The sequence below is a fragment of the Delphinapterus leucas genome, chromosome X (assembly GCF_059928025.1).
Source record: "Delphinapterus leucas isolate spDelLeu-1000000601 "Yukka" chromosome X, BTC_Dleu_Yukka2, whole genome shotgun sequence".
Classification (NCBI taxonomy): Eukaryota; Metazoa; Chordata; class Mammalia; order Artiodactyla; family Monodontidae; genus Delphinapterus; species Delphinapterus leucas.
The window spans coordinates 41,923,850-41,942,497 of record NC_143150.1 but is presented as its reverse complement, the minus strand read 5'-3'; the positions used below and the strand labels follow the sequence as shown (position 1 = coordinate 41,942,497).

Here is an 18,648-nt window from a genome sequence, read left to right as displayed (position 1 = left end):
GAATGGTGCTTACAAAAAATAACAACGATTATCATGGTCTATATTGTGAGAACCACTGCAGTCAGTGCAGAGGAGAGAAATGGGCCCAGTGCAGGATATGTGAACACTGAAAATAACATGTTTATCTGGAAATAAACCACACTCAAAGGTTGTACAGATGAGAGTTGAATGAAGGAACTGTTTACAGAGGTGTGGTTAGGGTTAAGGGAACCAAAAAGGGAAAAAGCTGTAAATTACCGCTCCTAGGTCTAGAGTGGCAAGGGGAAGGAGCTGTATCTCTGGAACCTGGCAAGAGCGGAGCAGGCCTGTCAAGAGCTGTGGCCTTAGAGGAGCATATTAACTGTGGAAAACAGAGAGGGAGTGGACAGAATGGACACCCTAACCTCTCTTAACTCCCGCCTTCTGGTTTCTTGCTAGTGTCTTCCCTCCCACCATGTGAGTTCAAACAGAATTCAGAAAGCAAAACCATGGGGTAGAATCAATAGTCTTCAGCTTCTCTGGGCCCAGAGTAGGTCAGACAAAGGCAGAGCATGGATCTAGGGCAGGAAGCAGAAAAATAAACATACAACCTTTCAACTGTGATATTCTGGCTGCGAGCCTGGGGCACTGTGGTTCTAAAAGAGGACTGAGCACCCTCTGCCACCTCTGAGCCACACTGGTTGGCCCATGGTGACCATATATGACTATATATGGTGGCCAGAGGTGACCAAGGGGGTTTTCTGCACAGGTACTATGCACATTATTGCAACCAAATACACATAAAAGGTAGGACAGGTTTTTTCTGTAGTATCTGACAGACCCTCAGTTTCCAGGAAAGCCTAAACCCTAGCTCCTACAGTTGTCAGGTGCTTTTACATTTGGAAGTTCCTCTATCTTCATACCTGGGGGAACTCGACAAGAGACAGCAAGAGCATGTCCTGAACTAGAACCTCAAGTCTCTTTGTGAAGTGTCATCCTCCTTTTTTTTTTCATAATATTCTGACACATAAAAAGGAACATGATGATCATTATGCATAAATATAGAATATCCATACTTAGTGGGACCCTTCATGCCATCATCAGCCTTGTTAGTAGTTCTTTTTTTTTTTAATTTTTTTTTTTTTTTTTTTTTTTGGCCACGCTGCATGGCATGTGGGATCTTAGTTCCCTGACCAGGGATCAAACCCGCACCCCCTGCAGTGGAGGTACAGAGTCTTAACCACTCGACAACCAGGGAAAGTCCTAGCCTTGTTAGTATTTCTTAATCACTTACTATGTGCCATTTGCTGTGCTAAGCTTGGTCTCTATATTATCTCACTTAAGTCTCAATGCAACTCTGTGTGGTGGGTGCTATTATCATCATTTAACAGAGGAAAACAATTGAGTCTTACAGGAATGTAGAGACTTGTCCAAAGCTACTCAGCTAACAAAGCTTCGTTTTATATTCAAGGCAGTGTGGTTCCAGAGTCCATTTTCTTAATCACTAACCTCTCCTGCAATAGGCCTGGAGCTAAACCCAGCCTCAATTGCAGGCACTTCTTTAAGATGAGTAAAAAAAGTTTTATTTCAATTTTATAGTTCAGGAAGGGAGGTTGACTAGCTCAAGGGTTAGCAGCTAGGAGTAAACTCCAGGTCATCAGCTTTCTCTTACAGTGTTCATTCTATCTCATCTTTCTGTCTTTTCACTAAATTCTTTTTTCCCCTTTCTTCACATCTCTATACATCACCATAGTCATTGTCTACCAAAGCAGTTTATTCCTTGGAAAAAGCTAACCCTCACTCTTTCTTAGAAATGGACCAATGATGGTGAAACAAAGGGCTTTTCCAGCTCTGCCTGGATAATAACATTTAATGTTTGTATAACATTTTACAATTGATAAATAATAAGCATAATGATAGGTAATATTTATTAAGTACTTACTATATGCCAGACTCTATTTTAAGTGCTTTAGATGGATTAACTCAACTTCTAGTTTCTCAGTCTCAATCTTATGTCTTATGTAGGTATTATTATTATCCCCATTTTACAAAAGACGTGACTGGAGACTCAGACAAGTTAAGTGACTCAACAAATGTCACACAGCTGTTTGTGACTTGCAGTTTGGCTCCTGGGCCCTTCCACTTAGCCATTACACTATACAAATGGATCAGGATAAAAAATTAAAACCAAAAGTTAAAGAGTCTGTGAAGCTCCCAAATGCATTGTTAACCCCACTTTTCACACAGGGTTTTAAGTAAATCCTTGAAAAATTGATTGACATATTAGGAAAACGTTTCCTTTTTAGCCAATACTTCGATAATCTGCCTTGCTTGCTTTGTAGTCTGTGCATTTCCTACCAGACTGAACATGAAGTGATTTTGCTCTGGCTACAACAATGAAAAAAGGAGGACACATTGGTCTGGAGTTATATCCAAACTGTTATATTGGTCTGGTGCATATCCAAAGTTAGAAATGTACAATGTATTATCTCCAGTGTTTTAACAGTGAAAAGTATGTGTTGCATGATCCTTTTCCCAGTCTTCTTTTCAAATATATGTAATCTTTAAACTTGTTTACTTTCCAACCATCCTGTTATGGCAGGCCTTTGAGGACTATTCTTCCATGCCTGCAGGTAATCACAGCTGAATAGGAAGGTAGAGGTGGCTCATATGGCACTGGGGCGTGTTCATAAAGCTGAATGAGTAAGCCTATTCTGGTTGTCCTTGGAATGTAAGAGATATGCATAAGGGGGCTGTAACTCCTCTATCTGAACTCTGTTAGCAAAAGGAAGTGAGAAGAGGGGCTACACTTTCAGCACTTCCTCCTGACGCTATGTATGCGGCTTAAATATTAGAACAGAATATACAATTATGTTAATGCTTTTGGAAACATATTTGAAATGAGAGATAAAGATTATTTTCTTTATTGAACTAAGAACACAAGAACAACCTCATTATTCACTGAGAACACTTGACACAAGAGTGTAGAGTCCCTTTATCCCATTTCTAAACAAAAGAATTCCCTAACCTTAATAGGACATTAGCAATGAAAATACAAATACGTTCCTTGGGGTAAAACGCATATCTATGTCATTAGTTACCTCTGCTGATAAAAGGCTGATGTTAATGAAGTCAAGTCTTCCAGTTTGAATCCTCCTTTTTCTTGCCACAATTATCTTAATTTCAGATGTTTGCCGTTGGTTATAATGGAGTGGTTGAGGGCATTATGGATAGGTCAGTGCAAATTCATTCATTCAGTTAGTATATATATACTGGGTCCCTACTATGTGCATGTTGACTATATATATCTAATTCATTTTTAATAGCTGTATCATAGTTCATAGGCTAGATATAACCTTGCTTTATTCAACCATTTTTCAGATGGATATTCAATTTTTTCTAGTTTTTTAAAAATAATCCAAATATTGCAGTAAACATCCTTGAAAACATACGTATATCCTTACATCCATGGCGTACAAGATAGGAATGATCTCTATCAGTTCTATTATTCAGTATTGTTTTGGAGGTTCTAGCTGATGCCATAAGAAAATTAAATGAAATACACTATACAAACATTGGAAAAGGAGGATAAAATAATCTTATTTTTCAGATTGTATAATTGTATACCAAGAAAACCCAAGAGATTAAACAACAACAAAAAAATAGAACTAATGAGATAATTTGATAAGGTAGCTTAATAAAAATATACAAACTATTCAATAATTTTTATTTTTACCAGTAATAATCGGTTAGATATGTAAAGGAAAAAATGAAATTATCCCATTTACAACAATGAAAAACTGTAAAACACTTTGGAATACATTTAACAAAGATGGGAGGAGACCTATATAAAAATGTAATTTTATTGAAGGACATAAAATATAGTCTAAATTAATGGAGAGACAGAACATATTTCTGCATTGGAAGATCTCATAGAAAAAAGATCAGTTATTCCCAATATTATATAAATAAGTAATCCAATTTGCTAAAATATGAATTTTTAGAAATTAGACAACATGATAAACATTATAACATTCATATGGATGAGTGAATATATCAGTTTTGCAAATGAAATTTTGGAAAAATACATTAATAAGAGGGGACTTAGTCTAACTGAGACTGAACTTACTGCAAAACAGTAGCAATTAAAATAGTAAGTTTAAGAAAGCATAAATAGATCAGTTAAATAGAATAGAGAATCCAGAAACAGATAAAGTATGTATATATGAGAATTTAGTATATAATAACATATCATTTTAATGGGTTTGGAGGGGGGATAACGGCTTATTAAAAATGATGTGCACATAATTGACAATTCACTTGCAAAAAATAGATATCTGACTCATACCATGTTTAAGAAAATTGCAGATGGATTGTGAGGAGTTAATTTCACCTCCTAAATAATAGTCTAGGAATGACCATTTCTAAATGCTGTCACTCATTACAATGAGATAAGCTTCCAAAGTTAAGAGCTTTACAGTTATTTATCTTGCTAAACATTCTGACAGTTTTCTTTCTTTTTTTTAAATGCTAAGTTGGGTAGTATGGAGTTTTTTTTTAATTTAATTTTTATTTTATATTTGAGTATAGTTGATTTACAATGTTGTGTTAGTTTCAGGTGTACAGCAAAGTGATTCAGTTATACAGATACATATATCTATTCTTTTTCAGATTCTTTTCCCATATAGGTTATTATAGAATATTGAATAGAGTTCCCTGTGCTATACAATAGGTCCTTGTTGACTATCTATTTTATATATAGTAGTGTGTATATGTTAATCCCAAACTCCTAATGTATGCCTCCCCCTGACCTTTCTCTTTTGGTAACCATGAGTTTGTTTTTGAAGTCTGTGAGTCTGTTTCCACTTTGTAAATACGTTCATTTGAGCTTCTGCTGAAAAATCAGCTGTTAACCTTATGGGCATTCCCTTGTATGTTATTTGTTGCTTTTCCCTTGTTGCTTTAAATATTTTCTCTTTGTCTTTAAGTTTTGTCAATTTGATTAAAATGTGTCTTGGCGTGTTTCTCCTTGGGTTTATCCTGTATCGGACTCTCTGTGCTTCCTGAACTTGAGTGTTTCCTTACCCATGTTAGGGAAGTTTTCGGCTACTATCTCTTCAAATGTTTTCTCAGGCAGGTTCTCTCTCTTCTCCTTCTGGGACCCCTATAATGCAAATGTTGGTGTGTTTGAAGTTGTCCCAGAAGTCTCTTAGACTGTCCTCATTTCTTTCCACTCCTTTTTCTTTATTCTGTTTTGGGACAATTATTTCCACCAGTCTGTCTTCCAGCTCACTTATTCCTTCTTCTGCCTCATTTATTCTGCTATTGATTCCTTCTAGTGTATTTTTCATTTCAGTTATTGTATTGTTCATCTCTGTTTGTTCTTTAAATGTTCTGGTTCTTTGTTAAACATTTCTTGTACCTTCTCAGTCTGTTCCTCCATTCTTTTTCTGAGATCTTGGATCATCTTTACTATCATTATTCTGAATTCCTTTTCAGGCAGATTGCCTATCTCCACTTCACTTAGTTGTTCTTCTGGGCTTTTATCTTGTTCCTGCATCTGGAATATGTTTCTCTGCCATCCCATTTTGTCTAACTTTCTGTATTTGTGGTCTCTGTTCTGCAGGCTGTAGGGTTGTAGTTCTTCCTGCTTCTGGTGTATGCCCCCTCGTGGGTGAGGTTGGTCCAAGGTTTTGTGCAGGCTTCCTGGTGGGAGGGACTGGTGCCTGTCCACTGGTGGGTGGCGCTGGGTCTTGTCCCTCTGATGGGCAGGGCTGTGTCAAGGGGTGTGTCTAGAGATGGCTGTGGGCTCAGGACAACTTTAGGCCACCTGTCTATTGATGGGTGGGTCTGTGTTCCCACTCTGTTTGTTGTTTAGCCTGAGGTGTCCCAGCACTGGAGCCTTCAGGCTGTTGGGTGGGGCCAGGTCTCAGTGCCAAAATGGTGACCACCAGGGAAGCTCATTCTGAGGAATACTGCCTGGGGTCTCTGCCACCAGTGTCCTTCCCCCTGTAGTGGGCCATATCCAACCCTTGCCTCCCCAGGAGAGCCTCCAAGACCCACAGGTAGGTCTGGCCCAGGCTTCTATGGAGTCACTGTTTTGCCCACAGTCCCAGTGCACGTGAAACCTTGTGTGTGCCCTTGAAGAGTGGAGTCTCTGTTTCCCTCCATCCTGTGGATCTCCTGCACACAAGCCCACTGGTCTTCAAAGCCAAATGCTCTGGGGGCTCCTCCTCCTGATGCCAGACCCCCAGGCTGGGGAACCTGACATGGGGCTCAGAACTCTCACTCCTATGGGCGAACATCTGTGATATAATTATTTTCCAGTTTGTGGGTCACCCACTCGGTGGTTATAGGATTTGATTATATCATGAAAGTTCCCCTCCTACCGTCCTGTGGCTTCTTATTTGTCTTTGGATGTAGAATATCTTTTTTGGTAGGTTCCAGTCTTTTTTGTCAATGGTTGTCCAGCAATAAGTTGTGATTTTGGTGTTTTCATGAGAGGAGGTGAGCTCAAGTCTTTCTAATCTGCAATCTTGTCTCCCAGAAAATCCTGACAATTTTCTTAAAGAGGGAAAAAGAAGGTCATTGAAGACCTTGTAATACCGCAGCCCAAATGGCCGACACATTTTGGCTATAAAAATGGTTTGGCAAAATGCTTGGGGTTTTTGAATCCCTTTTGAAAATGTATTGATATTAGTATGTACCTTATTTTGTAACCATAAAATTATATTCCATCCTGAAAATCTTAATCTATTTAACTAGAATTTTCAAAGATACTTTTATCTGGAAGGAATGAGCTAGGAATCCCATGAAGGCTTCAATTTTGTATGCCCTAAAACCACAGTCAGTGACACAAGATTTAAGACCCGTTTATCCTTGTTTTTATTTTTTGGTATGGCATTAGAAATGGGAAAATGGTTATTTATTATTTGCAAATTATAGAGAAGATGGGTTGCTATTTGAGGAATGGGTATTTAATATGTGTAAGAAGCACTGGTCTTTGAGCCTGGGGACCTGGATTCTGGTCACCATTACACCATTAACGTGGATGAGTAATTGGATGACCCTGGGCCTCTATTTTCCCACATATAAAATAGATATAACAATGTATGCCATATATCTCAGACATGTTATAAACATCTAATGACTAAAGTCCTTGATATATGCTGCTACTATAGAAAGGAAAAAGTTATATAGAAAGCTAGAAGCAAAGTTAGGACATCTCAAACTCCAATTGGGAATTTAAGATTGAGGGTTTTTAAAGTCCTGTTATTCTGTATAATCTACAAACATAAAATGCATCCTTTTTACTTGTACAATTTGATGTGTTTTGGCAAATATATACACCACAAACAAGATACAGAACATTTTCATCATTGCAATTTTCTCCATGTCCTTTTGTATTCAGTCCCTTCCTCCAAGCCCCAGTCCTTGCTAAAAAGATATGTTTTCTATTCCTATGGTTTTGTATTTTCCAGAATGTCATATAAATGGAATAATATGATATGTAGCCTTTTGTGCCTATCTTTGCTCACTTAGCATAATTCATTTGAGATTTGTCGATGTTGTGGTATATAACAATAGTTCATTCCTTTTATTGCTGAATAATAGTCCAGTATTCCACTGTAGAGATGTACCACTGTTTAGCCATTCACCCACTGATGACCATTTGCTGCTGGGTTTTGGTGATTAGGAATAAAGATCTTATAAGGTTGAGTTTTGACTGTCCAATTTCTGGATTTATCAAAATGATATGTTTTTGTCAACTTCTATAATTATTGACATGTTTGTTTTTCTCAAATTTAACAGGAGTTTGCTATTGATTTTTCCTAAATTGTTATAAGAATCCAGACTTTAAAGGGTCTTCCTGTGTATCCTTAATGGCATTAATGACATTTGAGGGATAAAAACAGACCAAAGTAAATTAAAGCCTTTTAAGCAATGTCTCTTTTTATAATGTGACTACCTTCTATATATCCATTAGAATGATCTTTTAGAAATGCACATCTGATCATAGTGTGCCACTATTTAAAGCACTCCAATGATTTTATAAAAACTTTTAGTTAGTAGTTCCTTTTTGTTGAGTATTTACAGGGCCTGACACTGTGCCACACATGTTCATTAATTAGCTAATTCAATTCTTAGAACAGTCTTATGAGATAGGTTATATAGTGACAGAGCTGAGATTTGAAACCTGACAGTGTACAAATATCTTAGAATGGAATTTAAGGCTTTTAGTATCTGGCCTCCGCCTACTCATTGCCACTCTCAAGAGAGCAAAACTATTCATATTTTTTTGTCCACTCCATGGTTTTTCACATCTGAGTTCTTCTACACATGTTATTCCCTCTGTCCTGTATGTACTGCTTGCCTGCCTAACTTTTATATATTGTTCAAAACTCATTTCATTTGCTTATAGTAACCTATCTGTACACCAAACCTCTCTGTCATACCCAGTCTGGTATGATCTAGTCTGGTAATCTTGGATGAGCCAGCATTAGAATGACTTCAAATATTTCTTCTGTTCCTTTCTCACTTTCTTCTCCTTCTGGTATTCCCATTACATTTATGTTACATCTTTTGTACTCCTCTCACAGTTCTTGGATATTCTGTTCAATTTCTTTTCATTCTTTTTCCTCTGTTTTTTAGTTTGGGAGGTTTCTATTGATATACCTTCAAGCTCACTAATTCTTTCCTTGGCCATGTCCAGTCTATGAATATGCCTATCAAAGACATTCTTTATTTCTGTTACAGTGTTTTGATTTCTAGCATTTCTCTTTTGATTCTAAGTTTCCATCTCTCTTCTGTTCTTACATATTGTCCACTATTTCTATTAGTGTCATTAACATATTAATCATACTTATTTTAAATTCCCAGACTGGTAATTCCAAAATTTCTGCCCTATCTTAGTCTGGCTCTGATGCTTCCTCTTTCTCTTTGAACAGTGTTTTTTTCTGACTTTTAGTATGCCTTGTAAATATTTTTAAAAATCCAGATGTGATGTACTTGGTAAAAGGAACTGAAGTAAATAGGCCTTTACTGTGAGTTTTTTTTTATGCTTATCTGGCTAAGAGTCAGGCTGTTTTTACCACTTGCTGTAGGTGTTAGAAGCTAAAAGTCTCTCTGGTGTCCTTATTTTTTACTTCCCTGTTATCTTTCTAGAGATATATTCTTTTTTTTTTTTTTTTTTGCGGTTCGCGGGCCTCTCACTGTTGTGGCCTCTCCCGTCCTGTAGCACAGGCTCCGGATGCGCAGGCTCAGCGGCCATGGCTCACGGGCCCAGCCGCTCCGCGGCATGTGGGATCTTCCCGGACTGGGGCACGAACCCGTGTCCCCTGCATCGGCAGGCGGACTCTCAACCATTGCGCCACCAGGGAAGCCCCTAGAGATATATTCTTAAATAAGGTCTGTGTTGTGCATTTCTTTCAACTGTAATATCGTGTTATTATACAGGAGCCCTATTGATGTGCTGGTAAGGTGTTGGGCAAGGGAAAGCATTCTATAATCCTGTGATTAGATTCAGTCTTTTAGTGAGCCTAGTCCCTGGCCTGTGACCATCATATGTGCTTCTCAGCTTCCTGTAAGACAGGAAAGATAGAGAGGACTGGAGCTGGCTATTTCTTTCCCAACTTCAAAGGCTAGAGAAGGCTGGGGTTGTATATTTCCTGTACCCCCCGTCTTTTATGGGCAGGCTCTTTGGGTATATTTCAAAATGGTTTACTTTCCCCATCCTTTTCCAGAAGCAGGATTTTTCTCTGATGTTCAGTCTGAGAAGAACCTGGTGGGGCTCATGGAGGTAAACCTGACAAAAGTGTGGGCTGCCTTCCAAGACTGGGCCCTCAGGGATTTTTTATTTCTCAAGCTAGTTCACACTTAGTCTCCAGAAATTACTCAATTATCCTTTAAGTGTTCCTACCAGTTGGCTCCTGAGGCTGTTTCTGCTCCCAGTAAACTGTGATTCTCTGTATCTACCTGTCTCTCCAGTTTCTGGGACAGTGGCTTTTACTGTGACCTCAATTACTTGATGGAAATAAAAGAAGTTATTGAGTTTCAGTTTGTTCAGCTTTTTTCTTGTTGTTAGGATGGCAGTAATAACTTTCAGTTCCTTTATGTGTCAGATAAGAAAGTAAATCAACCCCTTCATTGGAATGGTAACTTTGGATTGTCTCCAGACTCCTATAGAAATATGAGTCACATTAACTCCTAATAGTTATTAACATATCAAGATAGTTGTGTATGTAATTTGAAAGCTGGATGCTGAGGGTAATGACAATGATAGAATAATAGTTAATATTTATTGAGTGGTTTTAGCATGTGATGCTCTATATTACAGAGGATTTATATGCATTACCTCATTTAATCCTAATAATTACCCCTATTTGGTATATATTATGATTATCACCAACTTTTTTAAAATAGGTGAAGCAACTGAGGCTTAGATTGGTTAAGTAGTATGCTCAAGAACATATAATTTGGGATTTCATCCCAAGTATTTGAATGTGGGATTTATACTGAACTGCTGTGGGGGTACCAAAATTCAACACTAGGACTGTGAAGATAGAAAGTTAGAGGAAAAGAACTAGGGAGGGGAAGGACTCTCTGCAGTGGGTTATCCTAGGCATTTGGAGTGGAAGTACAAGATTGATACCCAATTCACAATTGTGCTCCTATCTCTTCCAACTTTAAAGTGAAGAAAGTTCAGGTTTCCTACAAATTGTTAGGCAGAGCCTAGATGCTCTGTGGAATAGTTCAGTCTCCAGGGGAAAGGAGAGAAGTCTGGTGTGAGGGAATGGGTGTTAAGTATTTGAACAGGACCAGAGGTTATGTGATTGCCTTATGGTTGCACAGCTGCTTTGTGTCTGAAATTCAGAATCAGAATAAATATTTAAATGAATCTTCCTCATGTTCTTGCTGTGAGAAATGAGTCATGTGCTCTGAATAGCACTGAAGTAACCATGACTAACAAATCAAACTGATTGAAATACACCTGTGGTTGTGATGATGCTATCTCAGAAGTAGACTGTGAATGTAGTGGTGAATATTTCAGGGTGGGAACTCCAAGATCCAAATATGGCTGGCAGCTTCAAGGGGCTGGGTCAACAGACGTTTCTGTTGAACATCCTAGGCTCCCAACCTAGCAACTGCTGGCAAATAACATCTTCCACTCAGGAAGGCTGGGAAGAAGGGAAGGAAGCTGGAATTTAAAGGCTGATGTGATTTTGGCTGAGCAAGGATGTCCTACAGCAAACTGTTCTGTGAGAGGACAGCTGGACCATGAACTGAAGCTGTTTGTTAAACTTAGGTAAAACTGGTCCTCAGCGAAAACTTCCAGTTGATTAAGTTCAATGTAATGGTCTCAGAGGCATTAACTAATAGAGGCATTACACACTGAGGACAATATTAGGGGCCTGTTCCCATTCGAGGTTCTGGTAGTTTGTCCTTACCTCAGATAAACAACCATCTTGAGACTTGACCTATGTGCTGCAAACTTTATTGCCCACCAGTCTGTCAGAATTAAACTAAACAGGTCTGGAGGGAGTGAAGTATGGTAATGTTGTCTGTCCAATAGGAAAGAGATGATGGGAAGACTGGGGGCAGGAGAGAAGCAGTGACAGTAGTAAGCCTCACAGCCAGCAGCTTAAGGCAGAGATGCTGCAAATAATGGAGTAAAAAACCTGGAAGACTTCTGAGATTTGATATAGGCACCCAGACGTGGGCAGGATAGCCAATGAGGTAACTTCGTGAAGGATGGGTTGGTGGGGGCAGGATATCATCTACAAGGCTCTTCTGAACAAAATATAGTTTCTCTACCCACCTGCTAGGATTAGTGTTGGAGTGGCCTCTTAGGAGCTATACATTTTCAGTGGGTTAAAGTATTACGTTGCTGGGGGATGGTTAACCAATTAGTGAAGATGTGTTCTTATCTGATTAGTCCATTAGCACCAAGTTTCACCAAGTAGAGCCAGACGTTTGGAGGAGATATAATCCAGGATTGTGAAAGTTTAGGGATGAAAAGCATTCTCTCTGTTGGATGACCACTAAATATAGTGCTGCCCAGCAAGAGTGTAATGAATAAACTCTGCAAGCCTCTGGATTCTGGTTGTTCATATGGTAGTGTATAGTATCCCCACATGCAGAGTAAAAAACTGAGACCTAAAGAAGTTAGGCAAATTTTCCCAAGATCACAGAACTTGGGTGAACCCCAGATTTTGACCTAGAGCTGTCTTGCTCTGAAGCCAGTTTGCCTTTTCATCTATACTACATTGTTCCAGAAGGATGGAGGTGACCTGAAGATAACATTTTCCTATAGCACAGTTAAAAACAAAAACTCTGTTGGGTACAAGGAATCCTTTATAAGGCTAGATGATAACTTGAAAAGCACTTGGGACTATCTGTATCTATCCCAAAGAACATGTGAAGGTTCCAGGCTGTTCCTCATCAGGAGTTGTTTTGTAATTCCTGTACACTCTTTAGATTTTACTTCCTGGGGAAAAAAAACAAAGCAGTGTGCAGAGAAGATGAAAATGGTCAGAGCTAATTGCATATGGACTTTCCCCCAAAAAATGACATTAGAAAACGATGCCATTTGTCTTTGAATGAAGTGAGTGTGGGGGCTCATTTGCCTGCCCCCACCACTGCTCTGTGAAAGTGAGGCAGCTCAGTTTTCATTTTCCTTTCCTCTCAAAATGCCCAGAGGGACCATATTTTTGTTTAATGACCTTCAGAATGATTCTTTAGAAATCTGAGGCTATCAGAGTTGGAAGCAATGCGAAAATAATTGTGGATTATTATTGTATGACGATAGTGGCAGCTGGGCTAGTTTTTTCTTTCTGTTCAGTCTTTCTTTTTCATTTTCCCAGAAACCTTATATCCCAAGGTTTAACTCAGAAGCAAATCTCATATAGGTGATAAACCTTGCCAGACATGGTATGTAATAGAATTTCAGACAGACCCTTAAGTGTTCTTTGGAAAGACCCTAGGGAGTGAAGCAGCTTTATATCTAGATGCCCTAGACAGTATTACTTTTATTTACTCTCTGACAATGTGTGTGGGTAGTTGTATTGGACATAAAGCAAGTGTATCTCTTAAATATTATACCTGTGAACTTAAGTGTCAGTTTTTGTGTTTTGTTTTCACTTCTGTTATCATAACAGAAGAAATTTTGTTACAGTAAAATCTAATAAATGGGTACTCACTCTTCCAAACCATTTTACGACATGTGCGCACACACACATGCACACACTCAAGCATGCAGAGCTGGGGATTGAGAGTCAGCACCGATTTTACTTTTACATGAATATTTAGGATGTGTCTGCAGAGGGTGGGAGTAAGGGTGGGGAGAAGGAGAGGTAGAATAGATGTTGTATATACCATGGGGAATATGGAAACTGTCCTCAACTATTATTCATGTCATCTGCCTCATGATCAATTTTTTAATTCCTTAACTGACAGATCCAGAATTTAAATGATAAAATACTTCAGTACCCCCTCACACCTATCCCCCACAGCTTCACGGATGTTTGCACAGCTTTTGGCCACCACTTTCGTTGAACATTTGAGATAAGTGGTAGACAAACTGGAGCAATATGTAAAACGTAGTCTGAGAAAATTCCCAAAAGACAAAGCCACTTGGCTGAATATTCTTACATACTCTGCTATTGTATCTCTGTCAGTCGACGGAAATTAATCATTCCTTTCTAGTAAAGTCCAATTCCAGTAGCAACACATTCTTACCAGATGAGTAAAAGAATTGACCTCAAAACCCAAATCTTATTATCTGGTCACAGATCACTGAACTCAGAAAATAAGTGGATCATTTCCCCATTACCTTATTACAACAAAGTGTGTCCTCATTTTACCTAGCTATGTTTCTAGAGAATTCCTCAAGCCTCGTTTTCTTGATCCCCTTCCCCCCTCAACCTCCTCACAATAGATCTCTTGACTATGGGGAGAGAGACTCTTGAATATTATTATTAGGTTTTACTATAAAAATTAATTAAACCATTGCCAGTGTAAAAGCCAATTAGAATTTTTAAATAATGCCTAAGGCTCCCTTGTTTATATTATGTTGCTAAGCGAACGCTATCCTCTTAGAACTCTTAGGACATATTCCTGTCATATAGAAAGAACCAGGGCATTAAAATGCTACTCAGTGACTGCTCTACCTCTTTTGCGTTTGGGGATCTTGTATGCTTTTCTGTTTTTGCAGAATGTCTCTAAGGACTTTCTGCTCTTGGGATCAGGCCTTTAAAGCGGTTCTTAGGGTGGTAGTTGTGAATTTTCAATTGGATACAATAAGATGCATTTGTGATGTTTTCTGGTCATTGACGTAACTCTTTAGCTACATATTTTGAAAACTAAAGAGAAGAGTACAAAAAAGTGAAAGTACTAACTTGCCAGTACTAAGACTTAGTGATGTAAATTTTTATTTTTTGCTTACTTGAAAATATTTTCTCTGCAGGAATGCAAGCCAAAAATGTGGAGAAGCATCATAATACAGAAAGGAAATGCCCTTCTAATCCAGGAAGTTCAAGAAGAAGATGGGGGAAATTACACCTGTGAGCTTAAGTATGAAGGAAAACTTGTAAGAAGAACAACTGAATTGAAAGTTACAGGTAAGCATTGGTTTAACCAAATCATGGCAAATGAGATTTTAAGTATAATTTGGTACAGGAAGAAAAAGTTTCCAAACAAAGAGTAAACTAGCTGTGAATTTATAATTAGCTACAAATAAAATAGTTGTGAAACTCACTATTAATAAGTTATACTGATAAGCTATATGTGGAATATGGACAATTAATTTAGGGAACATGGTACCAGTTACTGCATATCTGTTCTCTGCTTTTATGAAAGGTTCTTAACTCTTCAGGGTATCATTGATTGTTACTAAGCGTCTCAGAAGAAATATGCTGGAACCACTTTAGAATGTTGACTTACCCCATATGTGGAGCCTTCTTGCAGGTGAAGGCTGCCTCAGAATGAGGTTCTGTTGGGCTTTTGTAATGAAATCTTCTTGGACTGCATCCAAAATATCATTTGTATAGAATTTCTCATAAATGAGTGATGTTATTGTGAGGTTCTAGTGATTCTTAAATGGAGCAACTCCAAATGAATAGCATGCACATGTGTGTTTTACATCAGAAGTACAAGCAAATTGTAAATTAGTAATTCTACTCACAATGGAAGAGAGAGACTCAGAATATTCTTACCTGGTGGAGAATGTTAGTAAGTAATTTTCAGCAAAATAGGACAGACCCTAATGACATAAAGATTATCCCTGACAATGGATGTGATGGACCTTAAGAAACAGTGTGACAAAAGGTCCACCTACTATTGTGCCTGAGCAAATCTTGACTAATTCTATTCTTCTTATATATGTTTTAGATGTATGTGTGTGTGTATAAGTATACACACACATTTTTGTATTGTGGGTAAAATGTGAGCCATGGTAAAATTTGACATTATCCAGACAAGTGTAATATTTATTGCACTTATTAGCTTGAGCATTACCTGTTTAACCATCTAATGTTGACATCAACTAGTTGTTTAGTTACAACATACTCTCATTAATGTTAGGAATATAGATTTTCTTCTATATTGTTTTTGTTTATGGCTAGCTGACCTTTTTGGGATAGTGTTAAAATCAGTCTACTAATAATGATACTTGCTTAATAAGTTCATTTGTATAACATATATTTGATTTAGTTTTTGATCCCTGAGAGTCAACTAGTTTCTTTTTTCATCTTTTTCTAAATTCTAAATGTTAACAAAAGGAGTAAAAATAAAAATCAATATATATATACTTTAAAATTAATTAAAAATTAATATATATACTTTAGTTCATTCTCTATTCTGATACATGACAGTTCTACTTCTTAGTCTGAATTGTAAAGTACCTTCTGTGAAGGTTTGAATTATTATTTTGATGAGAATTGCACGTTGCTTCTCCATGAGCTTTCAAAATAACTACCATATTTGGCCAATCCAAATAGCAAAGATCTGCTTTTGTTTAATTTCTGATTCCCTTAGTATGAACTAGACTTCCTGCCTCATTCAAGCAGAAGAGTCAATCATAGGCAGTTATACATCATTCATAAGTGGCCTGACCATGCACAAATCCTTGCAGAATCATCACTTTGACCACAGTCACACAATCCTTATCTGATGCTTTCAGAACACTTCCATTTGGAGGTCATTTAGTAAAGTTTGTAACATTATAGTGTTTAGCTTATATTTTAAGTTGGACCAGAATAAAGTAAATATCAAACCTCTTTTATGCTTCCATCTGTTGGGTTATGGTGACAACACATTTGTTTCTTTAGTTTGTTTTTAGATTCTGGAGCTTATTTTGGGTGTCTTATAAGGCATTAATTCACTTGCCCTAAACTTTAAGAAAAGTTGAACTGGGGATTTAAAATTTCACCTGAACTCTACCTCTCAGAGTTTCTCAGACTTTAATGTGCATCAGAATCACATGGAAGAACCCAGGTATGGTAAAGATAAGGCTCCTTAAATATAGATTCCCATCTCTCTCCTCCAGATTCTAATTTAGTACATCAGTAAGACAGGGAATTTATCTTTTTGTCCTGGGGAATCTCTTGCATGCCTTTCAAGGATCATGCTTTGAGAAATACTAGCTGAGAAAATGGTGCCAAAGAAGTCAGTCACAGGTATGATTCCCTTGTGAGCATGTTAGTTCACACATACACACACAGACACACACACACCAAAACTAATTTTCATAGGTCCCAAATTGTTTCACCTAAGCTCCTAACAGCTGTCATGAAAATACAGAGTTTTGATCACTAAGGGAAATCTGTCAAGGGAGGGTGAGGATAAAACCTCAGCCACTGAAACAGTAATTTATTCATTTACTATTTAAATAAAAATATACTGAGTATATATTACATACTAGAAAAAATAATTCAAACTTATCCTTGAGTCATTGTTCATATAAGTATATATCAAGTTTATTTATTCACAGAGTTCAAATGTTATACTTGATGTAGAGACAAAATGTCTTCTCAGTATTGAAGTTCAAGAGGTTGCTCTGTGAAGATTTATTTTATTTGCAATATTGTCTAAGCTATATTATTCCTTGTTTCCTTGTTTAAAGAGCAATTACTCAGCCATAAAAAGGAAAAAAAACTGAGTTATTTGTAGTGAGGTGGATGGACCTAGAGACTGTTATACAGAGTGAAGTAAGTCAGAAAGAGAAAAACAAATACTGTATGCTAACACATGTATAAGGAATCTAAAAAAAAATGGTCATGAGGAACCTAGGGGCAAGATGGGAATAAAGATGCAGACTTACTAGAGAATGGACTTGAGGATACGGGGAGGGGGAAGGGTAAGCTGGAACAATGTGAGAGAGTGGCATGGACATATATACACTACCCAACGTAAAATAGATAGCTAGTGGGAAGCAGCCGCATAGCACAGGGATATCAGCTCGGTGTTTTGTGACCACGTAGAGGGGCGGGATAGGGAGGGTGGGAGGGAGGGAGATGCAAGAGGGAAGAGATATGGGGACGTATGTATATGTATAACTGATTCACTTTGTTATAAAGCAGAAACTAACACACCATTGTACAGTTATACTCTAATAAAGATGTTAAAAAAAAGAGCAATTAACAGATTGTCCTCTTATATTTCAAAATATAAGGCTGGGATTATTTAAAGAGTAACCCACTTATACTTGTTTTGAGTTTAGCGATATGCAGGCATGGGCTAGGAATATTAATACAAAAATCATAGAGTTGGTTAATTACAAAATCATGTAGGTAGAGGTTTTTAAGATTGTGTATTGCAAGTATGCAAGTTTAAAAAGATTATCAAAATTTTAAAAGATTATTTTCTCACTGTTCTTTTAAATTTATAAATCAGAAATATTTCTTCAGTGAAACAAGTGCTCTCTTAAAGTCTATAGGTACTACTTGCTTTAAATATACCGGTTGTAAAAAGATCTAGTTATTCAAAACTGATTAAATAGAAGGTAATCTTTGGCTTTATGAAATTATTTTTTCAATATAAAAGAATTTGTCATGAGATTTCTTTAAATAGCCAGCTGCATTTAAGTAGGATTTGATTTATATGCAACTTTTCTGGAATCATTTTAATATTTAAATCATAGAAGACCTGTGTACTGTTATTGTAGACATTTCTTTTTTATACTTTTGGAGGCTGCAGATAAATAGGGAGTGGTTTAACAACATATAGACATGTACAACAGGGTATTTAGGTCATTTGCCAAAGATACCAACAACTAACAGTTGTATTTCCCACAGCATTTTTCAGGTGGATATTTGCTATTTTAAAGATATTTTTTTTCCTTTATTCTCACATTGAATTTTGTGCAGAAGCCTAGTCAAAGTGATAAGGAAAGAAGGGAAGGTTGACTACATGAGAATGTAGAACAAGTGATAATAGAAGAAGGAGAAGAGGAGTGGGAGAGAGTGGACAAGATAATGGAATAGTGTCTCCTATTATAATAGAGGAGAACGTCTACCTTGAGAAGGTCAATGACAGACATAAATTATAGGGGCTCCCAAAAATGAACCCAAGCAGGAAGCCAATACTAATTAACTCTATTTAGAAGATAATTCACCCTTCACCTAACAAATCATTCATAAATACATGATTTTATGCCTTTTCAGAAAAGCATATTGACTATTTAGAAAAGAAAAC

At 37.3% G+C, this 18,648-nt stretch overlaps 1 protein-coding gene across 1 annotated transcript in view; it reads left to right on the top strand.

Moving 5' to 3' along the window:
• IL1RAPL2 (interleukin 1 receptor accessory protein like 2) overlaps positions 1 to 18,648 on the top strand; it is a 541,021-nt gene that overhangs the window by 48,986 nt on the left and 473,387 nt on the right. The window contains exon 6 of the mRNA XM_089904905.1: positions 14,423 to 14,576. Within this exon, the coding sequence (XP_089761031.1) occupies positions 14,423 to 14,576 (154 nt within the window). The remainder of the gene's footprint in view (positions 1 to 14,422; positions 14,577 to 18,648) is intronic.